The following is a 23449-nucleotide window of genomic DNA, read 5'->3' as shown; positions in this document are numbered from 1 at the left end:
AAATAGAGTATTTTATACTATTCTATAAAGTACCTTGAAATTGTGAACTCCACCTTCTGAGTACGAGGTTCAATTATAACCAACAATTAAGTTGGTCATCGCAATCGTATAATTGAGCCTCGCAGTTATGATGAATCAATCTAACTTGAACTATTGATTAATCCATCACAATTGCGATATCACCACCACGTGATCACGATAAAGGCTATCATCGAAGCCTGTTATTGCAACAAGTGTCTATGAGATTGTGATGAAGGTCCTAATGTACCAGGAAATATTGCACCAACATTTGGGATCTTTGGAGAAATACTTTGATTGAACGCTCGAAATTTATTCGGGACCTCATAGAAGTTAACCGTATATGCTACTAGTCTACTTTTGAAGTCCCAAAATCAATGACAATATTGAATTCTCAAATATAAATCATTTACAATGAACTATCTCTCGCGATACTATTTAGGCATTTTCACTAGTTTTTGAATGAAGGGTCGAAATGCAAAATAAAGGATCTGAGCCCAAATCAACCCTGTTACTAATCCAAAATTAATATCCCAGATCTAATGGAACTGAAAATATCATCATCTGATGCTGGAATTAATAAGTAGTTATCAAAGTTAAACTAATGGCTTTTAAAGCCTCTTTGGGTCTCAAACTCTCCTAAATCATTTTTGAATGCATCAGGGATCGTCCCTACTATACCATACCTTAAAATCAGCATGTAACAACTCCGAAGAAAAAAATAATCAAAATGCATAAAAAGAAAAATTATTCATAACAGGTTGTTACAAAATATCTGAACTTCAATCAAAACTCCCAATAACAAACATAAAGTTAGACTTTAATTTGTCAAAATTAACATTAGGTACCGCTTGTCTAAAGTGCAGCTGATTGAGATGAGATAGTGTTGCAAGAATTTATAAACTTAAGAATAACTTTAACATAGTAATTCCAAAAATCGAGTATATATACACTTTCTAATCAGGTATCTATGCACTCTCTCCTATTTTCATTATAACTATCTTGTAAAATTATTTTCAAGTTTTGGTAGAATAATAAAAATTATTTGTGTTCAATTTTCACAAATTTTGATGGACTTGATGAAACTATCTTCATTATACTTATCTATTAAAATGTTCACATGATAAAATTTTCGAGAAATTTTCAAAAAAAAAATAGTAAAACTTATTAATTTCTTATTTTACTAGGTTTCGTTGTATGTATTTCTCTACCCAAAAATAGTTATAACATTGATTTTTTTTCTTTCAAATTTTACCTTTGTTATTACTGTTTCAATTTAAAAATAATTTACAGATTAATAGTGCAACATACATAAATCATAATTTTTACTATTTTTTTATGAAACGAGTACATTACAAAAACATAATAATAAAATTACATAGTTGCTACATAGTTAACCATACATTGGTTAAAGTTACAAGTTTCACTTGCTCTACAAAACATAGTTCCAGAGATGTTTGCCCATAATGCATCCTTGACAAACATTGGCAGAACTATCAAAATATTAGTTTTTTCAAAAAATATCTCCTTAGAACCTTCCTAAGCTAGCATATTTGTTATTCGATTTTGTTCTCTATAAACTATTCTTTATGACTGGATTGCCCAGCTTCCTCATCAATAACCTGCATTTAAATAATGAAATTATAACACAAAGGACCATTATTAATCATGTGAATTACCTCAGTCAAGTCTAGGGACACCTCCAAAGGAATGAGTTCTTAGTCTAGAGCTAGGGTCAGGCCCTGCTTGAAAGCAAGTAGCTTAGCCATGTTGTTGTTAGTGTGGGAGATGCTATGTATAAAATCCCACCACCCGATCTCTATTATTATTTTTTATGAAACCTCCAGTGCCTCCCTTCCCTGGGTTCCAAGAGCAAAACCATCAGTGTTAAATATATAGTGACACTTAACGGGGGTATGCACTTAACTTGGATGGTTTGAGAGGAGATGGTAGTAGCATTAGCATAGGCAATGAATGTAAACTCCATAGCCATGGCAGTGGTATTAATATATAAGATATTCTCATTTTTATTGTTTAAAAGGAAATTTTTTCTAGTTATCCAGATACTTCGGGGGCAAAAATACATGATGTTTTCCCAACAAAGATGATTGTTGAAAAATTCTCCATTGTTTATTTTGTAGATTTGGGTCATGTGACCATTGAGAGGATAGATTGGTGCATTTTTGACAATGTTATGCTAAAAAAGTCTAGCATTTGGGCACTCAAAGAATATGTCGTAAAAAGTTTCATCTCCTAAGCAACAAAAGTTACAAGAAATGGAGATGTTAAGATCAATGTGGTAGAGGTAAGAGAAGGTAGGGATCCTGTTTGGTGCAAGAGCCAGATGAAAAATATGATCTTATTAGGAATTTTTAGATTTCAGATCTAGCTAAAAGATATCCTATCGGGATTGATAAGATCACCACATTTGTAGGCAGAGCTTAAAGAGAACTTACCATTTTTGGTACCACTCTAAATGAGTTTCTTTCTATCACTATGATTAAGGATAAATACAGTTGTAAGTAGGTTCTTTGTTTCTTCAAAGGTTGCTGACCTTGAACCCCTCTTCTCGAATGGTTAAAAGGTCAATGAAGTGATCTCTAATACTGTTATGTGGTCGGGGGTCCATCTATCTTGAAAATTTAACTCTGTTCTCACCATTCATAGTCCATTTAGCCCCCTTGCCATAGATTTTCAACCCCTCCTAATAAATTTCCAAACCCTTATGCATCTTTTAATCTCATTATCAGCTCTATCATAATGTATATGGAAAAGCACTTTAGCCTAGAGGGATTCAAGACAATGGTACATTCTCCAAGAAAGAATAAAGTGACTAGAAAGGTTCTAGTGCCAGCTTTTTGCATATTAAGCCCCCATGTTCTTAGTCTTAGTAATAGTCTTCTAGCCAATGAGGTAAAGTTTTTTTCTAGAAGATGAGGTGCCCTAAATGAAGTCTCTTTAGATACTAGCAATGAGCTCATTGATATGTATAGGTATTGTGATGAATTGCATAATGTAGCTAGGTATATTGGTGAGCTATACTTTAGCTAAAGTAGTTCTACCTATCATGTTTAAACATTTGGTATTCCATCCGCAATCTTGAAGTGTGTTCTACCTTGGACAAATTTAAATTCATTGTTTCTATATTTATTATAAAATATTGGACAGCCTAAGTATGTTCTAAAAGTGGAGTTTGTTCTAATAGAGAAGTTGGAAGAGAAGGAGGACCTAAGATTTTCCTTGCAATTGACAGAGAAAAGGACTTTGGATTTGAAGAAAGAAAATTAATCTTTTAGCTAGACAAGCTTATGAAATTTTTGAGATTATTTGTAATAGTAGCAAAATTCTTAGCTTTAGCTCTTGTAAACAATGAAAGATCATCAGCAAAAAACAAATTAGAGACTTTAGGTTCGGCTCTATTGATTTTGATAGGGTACTAATTATTACTCTCCACTTAATGATTAATATCCTTATATAACATTTTCATACAAAGAATGAAAAGGTAAGGAGACATATGGTCTGCTTTTCTAATACTTTAAGAGAGGAGGAAAGTGGAAGTTTTTCCTTCATTGACAAACTTAGAGGTGGAGGGAAAAGGGACACAAGAAAGGATGACCTTCACCAACTTGGAAGGAAAATTAAAACTAAGGAGGGTGGAAAATTAAAACTAAGGAGGATAGACATAATATAGGACCATTCCAATCTATCAAAATTCCTTTCTAGGTTAATTTTTAGGTTCATGCTACCAGCTTTCTTTTCATATTTTTAAAGTGAGAGAGATACTCCTAAACAATAATAACATTATCATAAGATCTTCTACCAGATAGGAAAATAGATTGGTAGTTACCTATAATATAAGGGAGAATTGGTTTGACTTTATGTACAATAATGTTGGTGATTAGTTTGTACTAGTGTTGTAAAGATTTATGAATTTGAATTTTTTGAGAGTGTTGGCATTTGGGAATTTAGGGATGAGTCAAATGAGAGTACAATTTATGTTAGGTCCATCTAAATTTTTGCAAAGGTTCTCATGCAAAAGGTTGTGACCCTATATTTAGGGATCTCCTAATACTTCAAAAAGAAAAAAGATATGGAGGTCATCTAGGCCCGGGGCCTTAAGACGCTTGAAAAAACACATAGCATTTTTATTTCCCTAGAGGGTTCAACAAGGAACAGAATTTGCGATTAGACAGTGTAGGGCTCTCAACCAGGGGATTTATAATTTCTAATGGAGAAAGAAATCTCAATACAGTAGAGGCTGGAAGAAAAGGAAATGACAATTTTTAGTAGTCTGATGGTCATTAACCTTATTGCCCACCTCAATAGAGAGAGAAAATTATATTTATTCTTCTACTAACTATTGCAGGAGTGTGAAGAAAATATTATATTGGCATCTCCCTCAGTTAGCCAAGAGATTATAGCCTTCATTTTCTAGAAATCCTCTTCATTCTTAGGATAAAAGAGTACTCCTCCTAGAGTTCAGCTTCTAGGCTTTGAAGGAAAAAATTATTGGGATGGTTATCAAATTTCTGTATTCCTCCCTACCAATCCAAAACCCTTTTCTTTCTTTAGAAAAATGTTGCTAAATATCTTTTATTCCACTATTTTACTTCTCTTTAAAAGTGAGCAGTGAATTCAAGGATACTTCAATCAGTACCAAATAATGCCTAGCAACATTAGAAAAGGTGGGGTGACTATACCACTTGGTTCAAACATGCAGATTTTACCATGGGTGTTTCTATATTGATGATCAAGTTGAATAAGCATAAAAAAATGGTTAAAGTAAGTCTTAACTAAATAGGTGACTCGAGCCTCTGGATAGTTAAGCATCCAACCTTAATTAGCAAGATATTTATCTATCCTTACCAAAATTAGGTTTGGAGAACCTATTGTTACACCAGGTGTACTTTCTCCCGTGGACGTCAAGATCTATGACTTACAACTGTTAATGCAATCCCAAATAAGATAGTTCTAGGATTGATTATACAGTTTCCTCAACTTTTATCTTTGGTTTTTAGGACTATAGTCCTATTTAACAAACCAAGGGCAAAACATGGTGGGGGCTCTTGACTTAAAATTACTCCAAAATCCCTACGAGTGGCATGGTGACTACTAGAATAAACAATAATAAATAACCAAGGAGTTGAATTAGAGCCAACCTTGACAAGGAAATTGAACGCTTGGGTAGATATAGAAACCTCATCAATATTCAGGGTGTCTTTATTCCACATAACAATAATACATCTAGGGAAGGCCATAATAGGAAACTGAATCTAGTTGTATACCTCAGATCTTAGCACAGGTGTTTGTGCTTAGTCATGTGAGTTTCCAGGATTACAAGCATCAAAAGCTTATGTATTTTTATCATATCTTCACATTATCTCCTGAATTCGATATTGTTTTCCCCTCTACAGTTTCATATGATGAAATTTATTAAGATCTTGTTAGTGTGACTACAAATTTCATATGATGAACTTTCCCATTCAAGTTAGGATTCTTCTTCTCTTCGATCCCCTTGTAAGGGGTTAGTGTGACTACAAATTTGGTTTGGATCTCTAAATTCTTGCTCTTGATAGTCATTGGACATCTACATAGGCATTGTTGTAGTAGTGCTCCTAGGAAATCCATCCAAGACTTCTTTAACTTCATCTCTTATTTCTCTAACATTAGCATTATGGTTTGTTAATAGGATATCCTCCAAATCCTTATTGGATTTTCTCAATATCTCTAGCATCTACCCCTCGGCTTTCTATCATGCCTGAAATATTGGTTTGAGGAGTTCCTATCTGTACCAGGGTTTCTTCTATTGAGGTTCACCACTTTTGACAAAGTTATGAATAAGGTTGGATCACGGAATTTGAATGGATAATGACAGCAAAGAATGGTAAAGTTTGGCCTTCTTGGACTATGATATTGTTGAGCTCTACCATTGATAAAGTTTCTTGGTTTTGTATTATTTGTGCTTACATCAGTGTGGTACCCTAGGGATGACTTCCAAAGTTTCCCCAGTCTTAATTAAAGCTCTCTGTCATGATCTTGGATAGGAAATCAAGGTATTGGATTATCACTATTAGATGTATGTCCTTTATTATCATTTTGAGAGTCGATGACCTTTTGAGATTTAGATTCATCTAAGAGTTGGGTGTGCAATTTGGTGATGGTAGAGCAGTGATCATGACTATTTTCTGTTCTGGGAGGTCCATTGGAGAGCTTAAAGGTACAAGATTGCTTATTTTTTGAAAAGTGGGTGATATTTTGGGGAGAAGACGGTGATATATGGAGAACTTCGGAGAATTTAATGTCCTTCAACTGATCAGTGCTAGAAAGTTCGGTAAAAATATGATTAATGGAGGACTTACTTGATATCTCAGAAAGTGTCAAATCATTTAGGGGAAAACGATTACCATTAGACTTCTTGCTCTGTAATGGAGGCAGAGAGTTTATGTGGAGAAATACAGAGGGAGGATATTGCCCGCATTGAATTGGAAAGGATAGGTGGAATTGGTAGGTGTTACATTGCACGAGTTGACATGAGAAAGGTATTATTTATTTTGCTTCTAATAGTTTATCTCTTTTTTTAATCTTTTTCAGACTTGACAAAGCCATTTTTCTAGCTTTTTATTTCAATAGTGGGGACTTTCTTAACGTTGTTAATTTTGTCAACGCTAGTCCCATTAGGACCACTGATAGTAGTACTATTTAATTTTTTTCTTTTTTTATAATTTCACCTAGGGACCCACTTATATTCACTTCATTTTCTTCGATCTTCATATCATTGCTAGAGAGGAGATCATTCTATTCGGAATCAAGGAAGGTGAAAACATTTGAATTATTAAAAGTGGGACGAGAGGGTGCAGAGACCTTACCTGTAACTGCATTGGGTACTTTTACCTTAATCGGTACTTGTTTAGATTTTTTGGTTTTCTCTTTCTTCTGATGATTGGATTCCTTCTATTTTTAGAAAAAATAATTATTTTTCATTCATCGACAATGATAGGAGTCGTATTCCTTCATCCCTCTCCATCTGAATTAGTTGGTGGGTTGAATTTTAGTTAGAAATTAAGAATGGTATGCCTAATTACCCCATAATTTTTGCACAAAAGTCCTTTTCCTCTCATAAACCATTGATTTTTACACAAGAGCCCCCCTCCCCTCATAAACCATCGATTATTTTTTATGGCCAATTATCACCGATATTTTGATTGGCACTTTCAACGAAGCAAATTCTTGCATATCTTTCTTGGAGAGTCGATGACGTACAACTATAAATCATTAGGATCTTTCTGACTTTTCTTCCTATTTTTTCTAGAATCAAAGTATCGTAGAACTCAGTGAGAAGTTTTGATAATCTCAATCAAATGGCAGTGGATAAAATCTTTATTTCGATAGAGATAAAATTTGATTCACATTATCTCACTAATAAGAAATGCTCAGATACAAATCAATACTCTTGGTAAAGCTCTTTATCCATGTTTTCTTTTAAGAAAAACTTAATAGTGTAGGGTGCCATAACTTTATTAGTTTGAATTTGAGAATTTAGAGTGATCTTTTTTTTTCAAATATATTGACAATCAGTGAATGCGTCCAAAGGCCATAGATTCTTTGTGCTTTTTTAAAAGGGTAAATGAGATCCTCATTTATGAGTGGGCCCTTTCCAATATCTTTGTTTATGATTTGGCTTTCTTGAAGTAAAGACTTTTTCATGTTGGGGTTCTTTCCATGATTATTTTCTTGCAGGAGATTTTTAACTGATTCTCTATTTTCATGAGGGCCTTTTCTTTATTAGCGGCTCTGACAATTGGTTGTATAGAGTTTTAGGGATTTCCTATTTCACGAGGGGTCATTGGGTGTGTGTGGTGAATTTTAGGGAATGATTAGAACTTCTCTTTCTACGAATAGTGTACTTCAATTTGTATAGTCTCTTCTATAATTCTTACTATTTTTGTTGGTGATTAGGGTTAAAAAGAATGATCTTTAATGTACACAAAATAAAATATGTTAAATTCAATAGATTTTGAGGTATTATGCCAACATAATAATTAATTATTTATGTGTAAAAAATTACATACTAGAAGATAGTTAGGAATTGGATAGTCTTCACCCTCTTCTAAATGTTGACATGATAAAAAGTGTGAATAGCCTCTCTTTTAAACATGTGAGAATGAAGAAAAATTGAAAAATCGATTTTCAAATTGAATGAGACACTTATTTAATGGTTAATTGCCACATAATCTATATATTATGAAAAGTAGAGGACAAAATCTCTACATTAAACCAAGTGGAAGCCTTTGAAATTGACACATATATTTTTTTAAGGACAAGTTAGTTAATTAGTTAACAATTAGTTAGTATTTATTTTTTATCTTTTATAACTTTTTTTAAAATTCAAATTTGTAGTTACTTAAAGTTTTTACTGTATTTTAGTTGTTAATTAAGTTCTACAGAATAATTAAAAGACCAAAAAAAGAGGAAGTTTGAAATTGGAACTGTTTCTCTAATTAAGCCAAATTATATTTATAGATTTGACATTATCTTAACCAGTTGAGGTTTTTGAATTTAAAACCTATAACTTGTATTTATGCTTATTTACTTATTTTCAACTTTCTTGTTTTTTTTCTTTTCTATTAATACAAAATCCCTTCGTCCTTTCTTAACTATTAACCATATAATTACTTGAAACCATTTTTATGTTCTTAAATTTTTATCAAAGGTGATTATCAATTATCTTTAATTAATAATTATGACAAGAAATTCATTGTGGCATACAAATCTGATGAAGCTTCTCGGCAATCATATAGTGACTTTACGTCTACCAGGTAATAATTTTTAACTTTTTTCTAATAGATTTTGAATCTAACTCTGATCTTCATTTCTATACTAAGTAGAACATTCTTAGTATAGACGTATTAAAATACTGTTTCAACCACGTAGATTTAGAAACTATGCATTTACATGTTTTTGTACAGTAGACATGTAAATATTTCATTACTCAAATCAATATTTACATGTCTTTGTGCAGTTTCATATTTTAAGCATTAATTTGATAAATGAAATTCTAAGGCTTTATCAAGTAAAATTTATAGAAATGGAGTAGTGATATAAAAATGAAAGAAGATGAATTTGTCGTTATATTATTAAGAGATTATAATATTTTTGAAATTGTTGTTGTTATTTTAGGAATTATGAATGAGAAGGTTTGGAAAGTGAAGAGGAACAATATAGCAATATTTTTTGATGATTTTATACATCTTATTTATTTTTACACATCTACTTTATTTTCTTATGTGTATGATATCTTAATGTTATATGTTTTATAGACGAAAGAAGTAACAGAGAATGAGTTAAGATAAATCACAACACAATGTAATAATACTAAATAGTTGCAAATGTATAAATAAAAACAAGGAACAATAAAGAAAAAATTGAAACAAAAGAACAGCATGAAACAATAGAAGAATAAGACTTATATAAAATTAAGCTAAAAAAAGGTAAACAACATATTATTGATAAGTGTAATTTAAACCCAACACACACAAATTTGATAAGAAATTATCGCAGGTGATTGGATTTTGTTGTTTTGAAATATGATATATGATTTAACTATTTCTATTAGTTTTATGATTCCATTATTTTCTCTTATTTCTGTTAGTTGTGCCTCATTTATCCTTATTCTTTGCTTTTATATTGAAACACAATTTTACCATAACAAATTCAAAGAAAAATCATAGAATAAATCAATCATAGTATGCTACGTCGTGAACAATCTGCTTAACTATAGAAATAAATATATCCAAATCTTAGAGTTTTGTTGAGATGTTTTGGTCTCTTTATATATGTACTACACTAATTTTCTTGCTATGTTTATTCTTTTTTTTTAAGGAATTTGGTTCTCTCTTCTAATCTTTATTTTATTTATACTTAAAAAGATAAGTGCTCTTTCTGAAAACCATGTATTATTTCATCCACGTAATATGAGCAATTTCAAAAGAGTTTACATAAATATTAGTTCACTATTCATGTTGCTTTACTGTTAATTTAATAGCAAAATTTTTTATCGTTGGTAATACGATGTTGTAATTTTATTATTACGCATGATAATTATTCAATAGCTTAAGGTGATGTATTATGCAAAAAAAAACTTAGATTATACTAAACTATAGGAGTTGTATTATTTTTGAATTAAAAGCACATAATTTAAACGACGTCAGTAAAAATTTCTATAAAAATTTATGAATTCATGAATAAATTCTAGATTATATTGCACATAATATAACTTTTACTGTAATTTAAGATAGAAGAAACTTAAATATAATCAAGCAAAAACAAAGGTATTAATAAATTTTTATAATTTTTATTCTGAAACAATTTTCGCGCATCGCGCAGGTACTATACTAGTTATATATATAAGTTTATTTGTTCCAAATTGTAAACATTTAATATACCATACATATTTTACCTCAATTTTATAGTTTCTTATTTCTTCTTTATATCTCATGGTTATTTATTTCAAACATGCACTTTCTTTTCCTATTTTATATAGGGGTGGGTGTTCGGTATTTCGGTTTGGATTCATTTTTTTATGTCATTTTTTTATTTTCGGTTATGAAATTAGGCGTAACAAAACCAAATTGAATTAGTTCGGTTCGGTTCGATTTGGTTTATGTAAATTTTAATTCGGTTCTATTTCGATTTAATAATTTTAGTTTCAATTTTGGGTCTGTTTAATGGGCTAAATTATATTTGTGAATTGGAATAGTTTAACTTTCTTACGTTAAAGAAAAATCAATATATAATTATAAAGTCTTCTAGGTCACAAATGAGAATAATCACCTCCAATGCAAAAATTAGATGGAGGACTATACATTTAACTTTTGATTGCAAAAATCAATGCAAAAAGTAATTTTCGATTTTGGTTATTGAATGTATTTGAATTTTGAGGCTTTGAGTTGTAGGCAGTAGTGGGTTATAGCTAAAGCCTAAATAGCTAAGGGGCTTAGATAATATAAATATTAAATAATTAATATTATCTATATATATATATATATATATATATATATTAATATATATAATAGTTTTAGAAAGTATATTAAAAATTTTGATTTATTTCAATTTAAATCAAAAACTAAATTACTTCAACCTAAAAAATGAAAACCAAACCGAAATACCGAATTCAAAAAAAATAAACCAAAACCAAATCGAAATAATTCGATTCGGTTCGGTATTTTGATTTTTGATATTTATGCTCAACTCTAATTATACATTATTCACTTTTCTTTTTAGTGAGTTCTCAAAAAGAATGACACATTTCTTTATTTAGTAACATTTTAACTCTAATGTTCATTTTAGAGGGTGTTTAGACTGACTTATTTTTAAGTATTTTTGACTTTTAAGCACTTTTTAAATTTTTGTAGGTTTTTGACAAAGACAAAAAAGTGTCTTTAAGCACTTTGCGTTAAGCTTTAAAAGTACCAAAACAAATTTAAAAAAAAAAACACAGAAGTCAAAAGCCAAAAGAAAGTAGTAACTTTAAGTCACTTAAAAAAAGTCCATCCAAACACCCTTTTACCCTTAGGGGTCGTTTGGTTTGAAAATAAGTTATACCGGGATTAGTTATGCTGGGATAAGTTATGATGGAATAAGTTATGGGATTAGTTATGCTGGGATTATTTTTTATTGAGTATTTGGTTTGTTGTATTCAAAGTAATATGCATGGTATAATTTCTAGGAATAAATTGATTGATTACCAAAATGCCCTCCATCTTATTTAACTTTTTTTATATATATAATTCTTTTTAAACTTTAAATATTCATTCTTAAAATTTTTTAATTATTTTTTAGAGAAATTAAAATATATAAATAAACATAATTTATATATTTTACAATCATTTTGAACGGTAGACTGTTCAAAATTTATTTATTTATGAATATATTATACGTTAATTAAACATAATTTATGTGTGCGTGAGAATATATTATGTTATATATAATTAAACATATTAACATAATTAAACATAATATATTATAATTAAATATATTAACATAATATATGTATATAATTAAACATAATTAACGTATATATATTCATAATATTATACGTTATATATTACATAATTACGTTATATATTACGTAATTACGTTATATATTACATAATATATTATATTCATAATTAATGAATATATTATACGTTAATTAAACATAATTTACGAATATATAATTTATATATATTTATGAATATATTATACATTATTCATAATATCTATTTATGTTCATAATATATATTTATACGTTTAAAACATAATTATTATACAGTTTATCAGTTTACGTTAATTATTATTATACATATGTAATTTATTTATGAATATATTATACGTTAATTAAACATAATTTATTATTTATGAATATATATGTGTGTGTGTGTGTGTGTGTGAGAGAGAGAGAGAGAGAGAAATGAAAATAATAGAGTTTGAGGGTATTTTTGTCCTTTCATATATTTATCCCAAGGATAAATTATGGTGGGATTGTTATCCCACCAATTGAGTGGATAACTTACCCGGGACTATTTATTAGTCCCGCGATAAGTTATCCCGAATATTGCCAACCAAATATGTTATAGAAAATTTTATTCCGAGATTATTATTTTATCCCGAGATTATTTGCTTCAACACCTCAAACCAAACGAGCCCTTAGAGGTCGTTTGGTGTGAGGTATAAGGTGTAATAGTCCCAGGATGAAATTTAAGATTATTTTATCCCGTGTTTGATTGGAGACATAACATAACCGTCGATTATTTATTCCACCATTTATATCATAGTGATGAAATAAGTTATCTCATAGTAATGGGATAAGTTATCCTATATATAGAGTGGGATAAGTAATTCAGGAATAGCTAATTCCGAAATTAATTATCCCATTTGGTAGAATGTATTGAAAAAATAATGCATGTAATAGTTAATGTGTATTACTAGTACCTTGTTTGGTATATTTTTTAGCCTATGTATAACTAATTCAAGCATTAGTTATACATTGTATTGAGGAGTATATTACCTCAAAATTCATGGTACTAGTAATGTAATGGATTCTAATACATGTATTATCACGATTAAAGACACAATTATCTCTCCAAATCTTTTTCACATCCTTTCCACCATATATATATATGGAAGGTATTTTTATAAAAGAAAATATTTTTAATTTTTTTTATATAATTAATATATATGTTTAATACACTAAACCAAATACTGCATAAGAAAAATGCAAATATAACTAACGCAAGTATAGCTAAACACAAACATTATTAATACAAGCATTACTAATACAACATGTTTTATATTATGTCTATATACTCTACCAAACGACCCCTTAATAAAATAATTTATAGCTACACAAACATCTAAAACTTAATTTAAATCACAAATTAAAAGAAAAATTATTTTTTTTCTTAAACTCCGTGTCAAGTCATACTAATTTATTTTTTTCCTTTTCATGTTTAAGTAGGCATTTGACCATAAAAACTACTCCCTCCATTTTTAAAAGAATGACCTACTTTCTTTTTTAGTTCGTTTTAAAAAGAATGAACTCTTTCCCTTTTTGACAATACTTTAATTTTAACTTTTCACATGGCATGTTTAGGACCACAAGATTAAAGGGCATTTTGGTACATTTAACACAACTTTAATTTAAGGCCACAAGATTCAAAAGTCTTCTTTATTTTCTTAAACTTTGTGCCAAATCAAAGTAGGTCATTTTTTTTAAACGGATGGAGTAAATTTTTTTGGAGTTGGAGTTGTATTTGTTCATGTCTTTTTGAAATATTTTTGTAGACTTTTGAAAAGACTTTTTTAAATATAATTTTATATCCTTAATTTTTAAAAATTATCACAAACACCCAATACAACCAAATGTAAGAGGAGACAATAATATTGTCTTCATTGTTGTTGTTGCATAAAGAGTCGTAAGAATGGACGGATCAAAATTTTGTTGTATCATGAGGAGATTTTGAGAAAGAAGAAAAAAATTGAAATTGCCTTATTTTTTTTAGGTCTTTTATCTATGAAAGGAAAAAGTGCGCCGTATGGTAGTGAGATATTTAACTCCGGTTGTTGAATAAAATTAATAGGATATTTTTGTAAAATTTGAAAAAATAAGGTCATTTGTGACGATAAATAAAGTTGAAATTGAAGTTGGAAAAAAGTGAAAACAAGCAATAACTTATTTTTATTTTTTCAAAAATAGTTTAAAATTGAATTTGAAATTCACATAGCCAAATACCTCAATTTTTATTAAAGTAAAATAATTTTTCGAAAAAAAAATAAAAATTTCTTGTGACCAAACGGGTCCTAAATGTGTAAAAAGAACACGGTGAAAATTTCATTATTGTTATAATTGTTAGCCCTATAAATAATTTTGAGCCTCCGAGAATTGTGTAATTTTTTTCCCTTTCTTGTTTTCCATTTTCTTTTTTTCTACAATTGTACCTTCCCGCTGAAATAGTTGTACGTTGCCTTGCTCAGACACGTAACACTATCATATAGATAGCAACTGCTGTTGAAGAAAACAAAAGCAGCTACTACTTCTTAACAACTGGTAATCAAAATGGGGCCTTTTGCATTAGCTTTGGATACAAAGAATTCTTTTGTGGCCTCCTCTTCTGCTTCAGGTAATTAATTACTTAACATTAATTATCCCGGGATTATAGTATACCATATGGGAGATGGTATAAATTAATTCCATGTTTGATGGGATAAGATTGAATATTGCAAGAATAAATTTGTTATCAAGATTTATACCATGTTTGGTTGATGTTATAAATTAAGCCTGGGATAAGTTTATACCGTCAAGGCATCAACCAAGCATGGTATAAATTTAATAGCAAACTTAATGATGGGATATCTCACCTTATCCCATGTACCACATGACTTTGCTCTGTCTAACTATCTTTTACTTTTTCTGTTTTTTTTTTTTCTTTTCCACTTTTTTCTTTGGACTGTTATATATGGAAGTAATGATTGAGTGTTGACTTGGTAGTGTTATTTGAGTGAAAATCCTGGATACGTTGTTGTATGTTGTGTTATGGCAGAACCTAATTGTTTGGACTATTGTATATGAAACTAATGATTGATTGTAGACTTGTAGTGTTATTCGAACACCCTTTACTGGATACGCCACTGACTGTAGTGTTATGACAGAGCCTAATTGTTTAGACTAATGGAAAGGGAAAATTTTTGCGCATAATTCATCTTAAACTGACATTTTACAATTTAACAATAACAGCATATCCACAAACTGGGGTCTGGAGAGAGTAGAGTGTATACAAACCTTATCCTTATAGTTTACGATGTAGAATGCTAATTTTCGTTTTTTTTTTTTTTTTTTTTTTTTTGGGGGGGGGGGGGGGGGGGGGTTGAATGGGGTGGGATTGGGGGTTTGTATAATGAATTGCAATTAATTATAGAGTTAATGTATGATATATTTGGTTTAAATGTTGGTTGAAACAAATCTATACTCTGGAGAAAAGGATGCGTTGGTATTAATCTTAGATGCAGCTATAATCATATATAGAAATTGTAAGGGTAACTGATATTAGTGATTCAGCTTGTGCCCGAGGATACGGGAGTGTAGGGTTCCACTGCTCCCCTTTGTTGCTATGAATGATAACAATAAGAACATAGCCAGCATAATTCCACAAGTGTGGTCTGAGGAGGGTAGAGTGTACGCAAATCTTATCAGACCTTGTAAGAGTATGGCAGTTGTTTCTGATAGACCCTTGGCTCACAAAGAGATGAAAAGGAGCCCGTAACAACAACAAGATAATAAGATAAATGAAATGGATGAGACAAATAGGTAGTTCTAGAGATTTAGGAATACCAACAAGCATTTTGTGGTTTGTATGAACAGAAAGGAATAATCACAGGTGTTTTGATAGAATATCAACTCCTAATCATTATTTTTGTGACTAAGAATGATGAATAAGGTAATTATAATTTTAGGGATTCTAGGCTGAACATTGAGATCTCAAGAATCAAGATTCAAATCAAGTCACTTAACTCTCTCAGTTACTGGATTCAATATTTGTTGGAGTCGCTGTTTTTCATACTAATATGACTTGAAGTTGAAAAACTGTTGATATGACAGTATCGTCGTAATGTTGTTAAATTAAGTGCACGTACTTGGAATTACATATACATATCTGATTGCTATAATGTACAGCTACATGTTGGTTTTGAACATACAAAACTTACTAGTGATAATAGTGAAACATTTCTATTAGTTACGTCAAGAAAAACTGTTTCCTTCAGGAAGTACAATTGATCAAGCAAAACTGTTTAGTATGATGATACGTCTAGTTTTATGGCTCAAGCGTTAATGTTCAATAGATTGAATAGTGCTCGTTTTTGAGAAAAAAAAAAGGCTTCTTTTCATCAATTCTGAATACATTCAACTTTGATTGTTGAATGAGATTAACCAACTACTCTTAACTGATGTGTTGGATACCAATATGCATATAACAAGCATGAATTGGAAAGGTAGAACTGATGGTTTCATGTGTCACCATTTCTGTTACGAAAATGTTCTTGTCTCTTTCGCAATTATACTTAAGAAGAGATCAAGTCTTCTTAATGAGTGTGATTTATCTTAGTGATATGAAGATTGTTATTAGAAATAGGGATAAAAGAAATAACCATGCATTACACCGTATTAGGATGTAGATTCATATTGATTCTTCATCTTGTAATTTCCGGTTCTTTCTTGAGGATGTGGTTTGGTTTTGCAGATGCATCTGGTAGAAAAATGGATAGCCTTCAGATGTTACCAAAAAAGTTCTTCGCATCAATCAACAATGAAGAAGAGAAACCTTTTGATTTCCTGAGGATTCTATTTGGTATGTCTGCTGAAATAAAAGTAATTAGATGACAACCCTCAGGGGTTGGCCTGGTGGTAATTGGCTTGAGCTTTGGGATGCTCCCTTTCAAGGTCTCAAGTTCGATACCCACTGGGTGCAAACAATTTTTGAGGGCCATCGAACTGGGTGGAACCCTGAATTACCCGTGGTGCACTTGCGGGAAACTCCTTGCCGAGGGCCTATGCACCCCCGGGATTAGTCGGGACTCGAAGAGTCTCGGACACCCGGTGCAAGTCAAAAAAAAAAAAAAAATAGTAATTAGATGACGATATTGGAGCATACTTTTCATATATCCTAAAGTTTCTGCTCTCTACATCAATCTGTTTTTCCAGCTTTCTTCTTTTAATTAACGGCTATTCCCAGCTTGCCCACAACCAACCTCCACCTCTAACAAAGCACATCTTCCCAAAAAGAGGGGAAAAGAAGGGATGAAGAAAGACAAATAAAAAAACCACTTCTTACACCCTACAATTGACAGATAGGAACTCACTACATCAATCTGTTTTCCCAACTTCCCATCTCATTTGCTATTTTCATTCTTTTATAAAAGTACTTCAACATTTGTAGGTCAGGAATGGAACAGCCACACCGCACAAAAAATTGAACAGTAAATTGTTTAGTCAAAAAAGTTATTTTGACTACTTTTGCCTATACTGCTTGTGCACCAGAGATTTTCCCGTCATTAATAGAATTGTTTACCTTGGAGTAACTAGTAAAGTTGCTGCCATGTGACCAGGAGGTCACAGGTTCAAGCCTTGGGAACAGCCTCCGGTAGAAATGCAAGGTAAGGCTGCGTACAATAGACCCTTTTAGTCGGGCCCTTCCCCGGACCCTGTGCATAGAGGGTGCTTTAGTGCACCGGGCTTCCCTTTTAGAAAAGATTGTTCTTGATTGTCATCTGAAAATTCAAGTTAGTCAAGTGATAGAATGTTTTTTTCTCCTGAGCAACTTTGTGCTCAAAAGCTTATTAGGGCATCATAAATTTTTGTTGACAAGGTTGTTTAGTAATAAAGGCTCAGCACCAAGCTAGTAATGGGGCATAGTACATCATACAAAGCTGGATAGGTATATAATGCATCATGCTCCCAAGGCAAAGGTTGAGGAACTTGTGACTTAGGTCACAGGTTCAAGCCCCGTGCCATGCAAGCCAAGGTTGGAGTTTAAGTGGAGACGAGCCTATTGTCCCCTAGTTTCGAAGTCTGCAGTTGGTCCCCAATGGCTAGCTCTAGATGGAATTCTCGGTAATAAGAAAAAACGGTCATATGATGCATCATAATTATTTCATGCTATGTATACTCTTCCTGGGGGATGGGTTACAGATAGTAATACCACTGAGTTCCCCACGTCTAAATAGAAAAGGTTCCAGTAATCAAAATTATTACAGGACAAGAATTTATTTCTTGAGGTTTGGCACTTCTAATCTTGGCCAATTTGTGCAGAGGGTGTCATAGCAGGAGGGACTGCCGGCGTTGTTGTTGAAACAGCTTTATATCCCATTGATACAATAAAGACGCGACTGCAGGCAAGTTTATTGTTTATAACCGAAGTCTATATGATATAGACTATCAATTATGTGTGTGGTACTACAATGCTAGAATTGGTCTCTTTTGTTGTTTCATAACTCACAACAGGCTTTCAGGATTCTTGAGACTGTTAGCTCCTTATGTTGAAAGATTGAAACAAAGAGAGAAGGAAAGGGCAGATAGATAATTTAGACGTAGTAGAAGTTTTGAAGTTTTCATAGCCACAATCTATTGCATACACTGGTTGACATACCATTTGCATACAGCTGTACTGCTCTTTATGGTTTGTCCTTGTTTATATTCAGGTTTACTGTCGCTGAAATAGTTGAATGCAGAGAGACAGGCCTCTTTTCATTTTAGCTACATTATTTTCAGTCGGTTGTTTCTCCCCGAGTATTCGAGTTATCAGTTCATTGCTTTCCTGTGCAGGCAGCTCGTGGTGGAGGACAAATAGTCTTGAAAGGGTTGTATTCGGGGCTTGCTGGAAATCTTGCTGGAGTCCTACCGTAAGTTATAGTAACAAAGTACTATGTAATAGTATAGAACTATGCATATCAGGCTCCATGATATCTGCACTGTCGTCAACCAGATGCAATTGAAATTCTTTGATGCAACCATAACTAGATTTCATTTCCTAAGGTGAACAGTTCTATTTTCTTGTACGATTTCTTACCCAAGGATATTTAGCAGTAGTTTCAACTGATCCTGTTCTCTCGTGCAGGGCTTCTGCTATTTTTGTTGGTGTATATGAACCGGCAAAGCAGAAGCTATTGAAGATGTTTCCTGAAAATCTTAGTGCTGTGGCCCATCTTGTGAGAGTTTCTCCTCCCACTGTCATGATTTAGTTTGTGATATGCCATACACCAATTCATTAATAGAATTTATGTGACCATAAATCATTTTTAGAGCTTTTCTAGAGGGTGTTTGATGGTATATACTATTCCGTAGTCATTTATTCCCCACAGTAAAAGAAAAAGGTACCACACAGAGATGAATTTGAGGACTAAAAGGACAAAATGTTAGTGGACTAGACGATATGACACATTATGAGACTCACGTAATTGGCTAGCGGGGCAATGCATATGCAAATAAAATAAGCAAAGAAACATGACACATATCTTGCAGTTTATCAAGCACACACTAAATCCTGGTTACTGACAACATGATTCCTCATCACTTCATAATTATGATTTGTGCCTGTAAATTACACATGCATTTAACTCTTTGTGGAATCTTCATTTAGTTGTTCTTCTCAGGTCACTATCCTACAAGTTATGCCTACACATTCTTGTGTTATTTCGAATATAACTTTTCATAAAAGAAAGTTGCTTTTATATCTCAGTGTCTGACATCTGACGATGCATATTACACCTTCACGGTGTGTCTGTTTCTTAATAAGATCTGCCAAATCTCACGCAGAGTGCTGGTGCTTTAGGAGGCATTGCTGCTTCTTTTGTTCGTGTTCCAACTGAGGTGATTGAAATTTTTTTGAGATTTTCATTTTCCTAAATGTCATGATTCTTGGTTTGCCTGTTTAAGATACCGCCTTTGTAAATCTATTGATTGCATTTGTTTCTTGACACTGCAGGTCATTAAGCAGCGAATGCAAACTAGGCAATTTGCTTCACCTCCGGATGCCGTTCGCCTAATTGTTTCAAAAGAAGGTTTTAAAGGTCTTTATGCGGTATGCTAGTCTTTTTAATGTCAGATATCTTGGACGCAATTCCAGCACCATTTGTATATTGTGCTCACGATGTCATTATAGTTTTTGGGTATTGCTGGTTCAGTTTTCTGCAAATGATAGCTAGGTGCAACTTTCACATGATAGATGTTTATTTCATCATAATCTGGGATGCTGTAGGGATATCGATCATTTCTACTTCGAGATTTGCCATTTGATGCCATCCAGTTCTGTATCTACGAGCAGCTGCGGATAGGTTATAAGCTGGCTGTAAGTATCCTGATTCCCAAGATATTGAGTACAGCTTTGCCTAATATTTTATGGAACTTAACCATTTTGCTGTTGGCTATTTATGTGTGATGGATTCGCTATAGCGAAAGAAAACAAGAAAAGGTTTTGCATAAACTGGTATATTCATACTTGAGGAGAGATTCTCTGAGTTCGTTTCTTCTGGTCTTTCCTCCTTGCATGTTTTGACTTCTCACTTCAGTAGCATCAAAAGTTCATGGAATAGTGTTTGAACTAACAAACATGAGGAGCATTAAATTTGCTTATTTGCTTTTCCCCTTCCTATCATGGATGGAGATTGTCAGATGCGTTATTGTTTGACTGAAAAGGTACGGCACTAGTCTCTTAAATACTAAGTTTGATATCAAAGCTGCCTTATGTGCTTCTTACCAGGCAAAAAGGGAATTGAATGACCCAGAGAATGCAGTTATCGGCGCTTTTGCTGGTAAACCACCTTCATAACCCTGTTACTTGTCCATCCATTGGTAGTTCCTTAATATCGCATACTGTTTTTTATTGATAATAAATATTTAAGTTGAAGATTCAGCTGATGCCTAGAGGGTGTCACTTGATCTTTCATCTTAGCCTGAACTATGTATCAACAAATGTAGGCTTAAGTAGAGATAAGTTGTACATAGACAATTGCACAGGCTGTTTATATTTTCTGTTTGAATCAACCGAATGTCCATTACTGACTTAACCACAGAATGACCTCGACAATTTTGACTTCATCCTTTGTAATTATAAATTGGTGCTGGAAATGATAAAGCATGGCCCTACCAGCACTATGCTGGAACACATCAATGAAATTTATTCATTACGTGGAAAAAAAAAGGAAGAAATCACCACTAGCAGAATCTGTTAAAAATTACAAATCAAGTGTTCTTTAAGTTATGAAGAAAAGACTGTAAAATTGCCATTTCAGTGAAAGTATATGCAATGCTGAGCGACAATTTGGCATGATTATATGAATATGTAATTATTGTGTCAGAAATGCAAATTACTGAAATTATGTATGTTTAGCCTGTCTAGGTTTATAACTTCTCATGTCGCTGCAGTAAATATATGATTTTCCTGCTTCTGCATGTATACATGAACCTTGCGCTAAAGCTATCAACGGTTATCATTACTTCTTGCAGGTGCTCTAACTGGAGCTATAACTACCCCTCTTGATGTCATAAAGACGAGATTAATGATTCAGGTACTTTCTTGCTTCACATGATAATCAAATGTTGTCTCCTAGCCTCATCATCCCATGCATGCATGGCTATTACAAAATGACACTTCCATAGACTACTTTTTCATTTAATTTAGGTAATAACCTCTAGTTTTGTTCCTCTGCAGGGTTCTGCCAACCAGTACAAAGGCATTGTTGATTGTGTGAAGACCATTGTTGCAGAAGAAGGGCCTCCAGCACTTTTAAAGGTAGAGGGATACCACAATTCCTTTAATACTGCAGTACTTGGACCTAACCTGAGTTGTTTTATCCTGGACACTGCTTCTTTTCTTGGTTTGTCCATTTGTCTCTTTTAATAAGGAAAATTAAATGGATGATGAAAGCGCTTAGCATCCCCACCCCACCTTTCCCCATTGAGATCTCCTGGGATTACAAGGGGTGCAAAAAGTTAAAAGAGAGCCACGCCCCAGAAACACTATAACTTACAGTTAGCTGATTTCTGGTCCTTTTCTTCCCTAATCACTAATTGTTTGATAGCTCCATACTGCAGGCCTGATTTTGATGGGACCTTAATATAGTGATAAGCTGATACCACACATTTTTCCTCGTCTTCCCTGCACACAAGTATATCATGTACTTTGTCCATCTTCTCCTAACATAGATGCATCATCCTAGATATAGCATCACATAGAAGCTGCTAAGAACTACGACAAGGATAATATTTCCACGTTTCTTGCAAGTTTACTGAGTTTCTCTCTTCTTTTCTTTTTCTGACCTGCTATAGATATGTATGTGTACGTACCATTTGAATCTGAAACTTGTCAGTCTTCGTCTGATACATACTTGTTTACCTCTGTATGGAATTTAATTTTATTACAGGGCATTGGGCCAAGAGTCCTTTGGATAGGCATTGGAGGATCAATATTCTTTGGTGTTCTTGAGAGAACAAAGCGATTCCTTGCACAAAATCTCCCTGATAATGTAACCTCAAAGAAGGATTAGTTTCAATGCTTTTCTTGCAAGTAGCTGCATGGTATGGATAAATTGAATTTAGCTACTACTCAGTATTGCCCCAATTTGCAGAAAGCCGACTATACTAAGGTATCTGAAGAGGTAAAGAGATAAGTTGTCCTTTGTATTAATGTACAAGTAGCAAAACAGAAGTAGCATCTCTGGCGATAAAGGCAATGTAGCAGCTAGTGCTTTCTCTGGCCAAGGGAATTTTGGATGATGGGAGTTCATTTATTTCTTCAACTCTTACTGTGTTTATTCTCATGCATATCAATAAAACAGGCCAATTATTCTTATCTTATTTGGGTCCGAATCTGTTCTCTTTTTTTTTTCATTTAGCACAATATTGGCTAACGGTGTGAAGCCTCCCATTTAGAGTTCAATAGACAATCCTCCAGATGGAAGTTAAAAGACAACATAGGATTTTATATTATTTACTAGACTGCACGAGTATTCTTAAGAGCAATCTGGACAATCCTGGGGAGATATCTATTTCTCTTAAGCTTCAGTGTGAAAGTGAATGTAAAAGAAGAGAAATTACATTTTTTAGTTGCAGTTTCCTGGGAGCATCTCTTTCCTATACTCCGTCCAGAAACAAGATTGGAGGTTATCTCAGTTCTCTCAGTTTTGCGGAAAACTATTCCTGAAGCAAGGCAGTTGATACGTCATGAAGGATGTGTGTGAAGGATGTGTGTGAATATTGGAATGGTTCGAATTCTCTCCCTCGCACCTTTTTTGCCTTCTTTCACCGAGAAGGAAAGCATAATCCTCCAAGCAAAAAGAGACTTAAATTTCTATTAGATTCATCCCTAAACTTGCTTTATTGTAGCAAGATAATAGTTTCGAGAGC

General features: G+C 32.5%; 1 protein-coding gene across 1 annotated transcript; it reads left to right on the top strand.

Annotated features, from left to right (window-relative positions):
- The first annotated feature begins 14450 nt into the window (after positions 1-14450).
- LOC107850850 (S-adenosylmethionine carrier 1, chloroplastic/mitochondrial) lies at positions 14451-22900 on the top strand. Its single transcript, XM_016695634.2, has 12 exons — positions 14451-14675; positions 16791-16898; positions 18359-18441; positions 18872-18948; positions 19164-19254; positions 19862-19915; positions 20031-20126; positions 20304-20393; positions 20805-20856; positions 21551-21612; positions 21756-21836; positions 22468-22900. The coding sequence occupies exons 1-12, from the start codon at positions 14612-14614 to the stop codon at positions 22588-22590; spliced, it is 981 nt and encodes a 326-aa protein (XP_016551120.1). The 5' UTR covers positions 14451-14611; the 3' UTR covers positions 22591-22900.
- The last annotated feature ends 549 nt before the right edge of the window (positions 22901-23449 follow it).

The sequence above is a fragment of the Capsicum annuum genome, chromosome 12 (genome assembly GCF_002878395.1).
Source record: "Capsicum annuum cultivar UCD-10X-F1 chromosome 12, UCD10Xv1.1, whole genome shotgun sequence".
Classification (NCBI taxonomy): domain Eukaryota; kingdom Viridiplantae; phylum Streptophyta; class Magnoliopsida; order Solanales; family Solanaceae; genus Capsicum; species Capsicum annuum.
Note: the sequence above shows the minus strand (reverse complement) of the source record. Positions and strands in the feature narration are given on the sequence as shown.

What these genes read in the sequence shown, in the direction of transcription:
- LOC107850850 (XM_016695634.2), top strand. Translation starts at nt 14,612, where the DNA reads ATGGGGCCTTTTGCATTAGCTTTGGATACAAAGAATTCTTTTGTGGCC. An exon ending in AATCTTGCTGGAGTCCTACC is followed by an intron (nt 18,949 to 19,163) that starts GTAAGTTATAGT and finishes TCTCTCGTGCAG; the next exon opens with GGCTTCTGCTATTTTTGTTG. An exon ending in GGATAGGTTATAAGCTGGCT is followed by an intron (nt 20,394 to 20,804) that starts GTAAGTATCCTG and finishes GCTTCTTACCAG; the next exon opens with GCAAAAAGGGAATTGAATGA.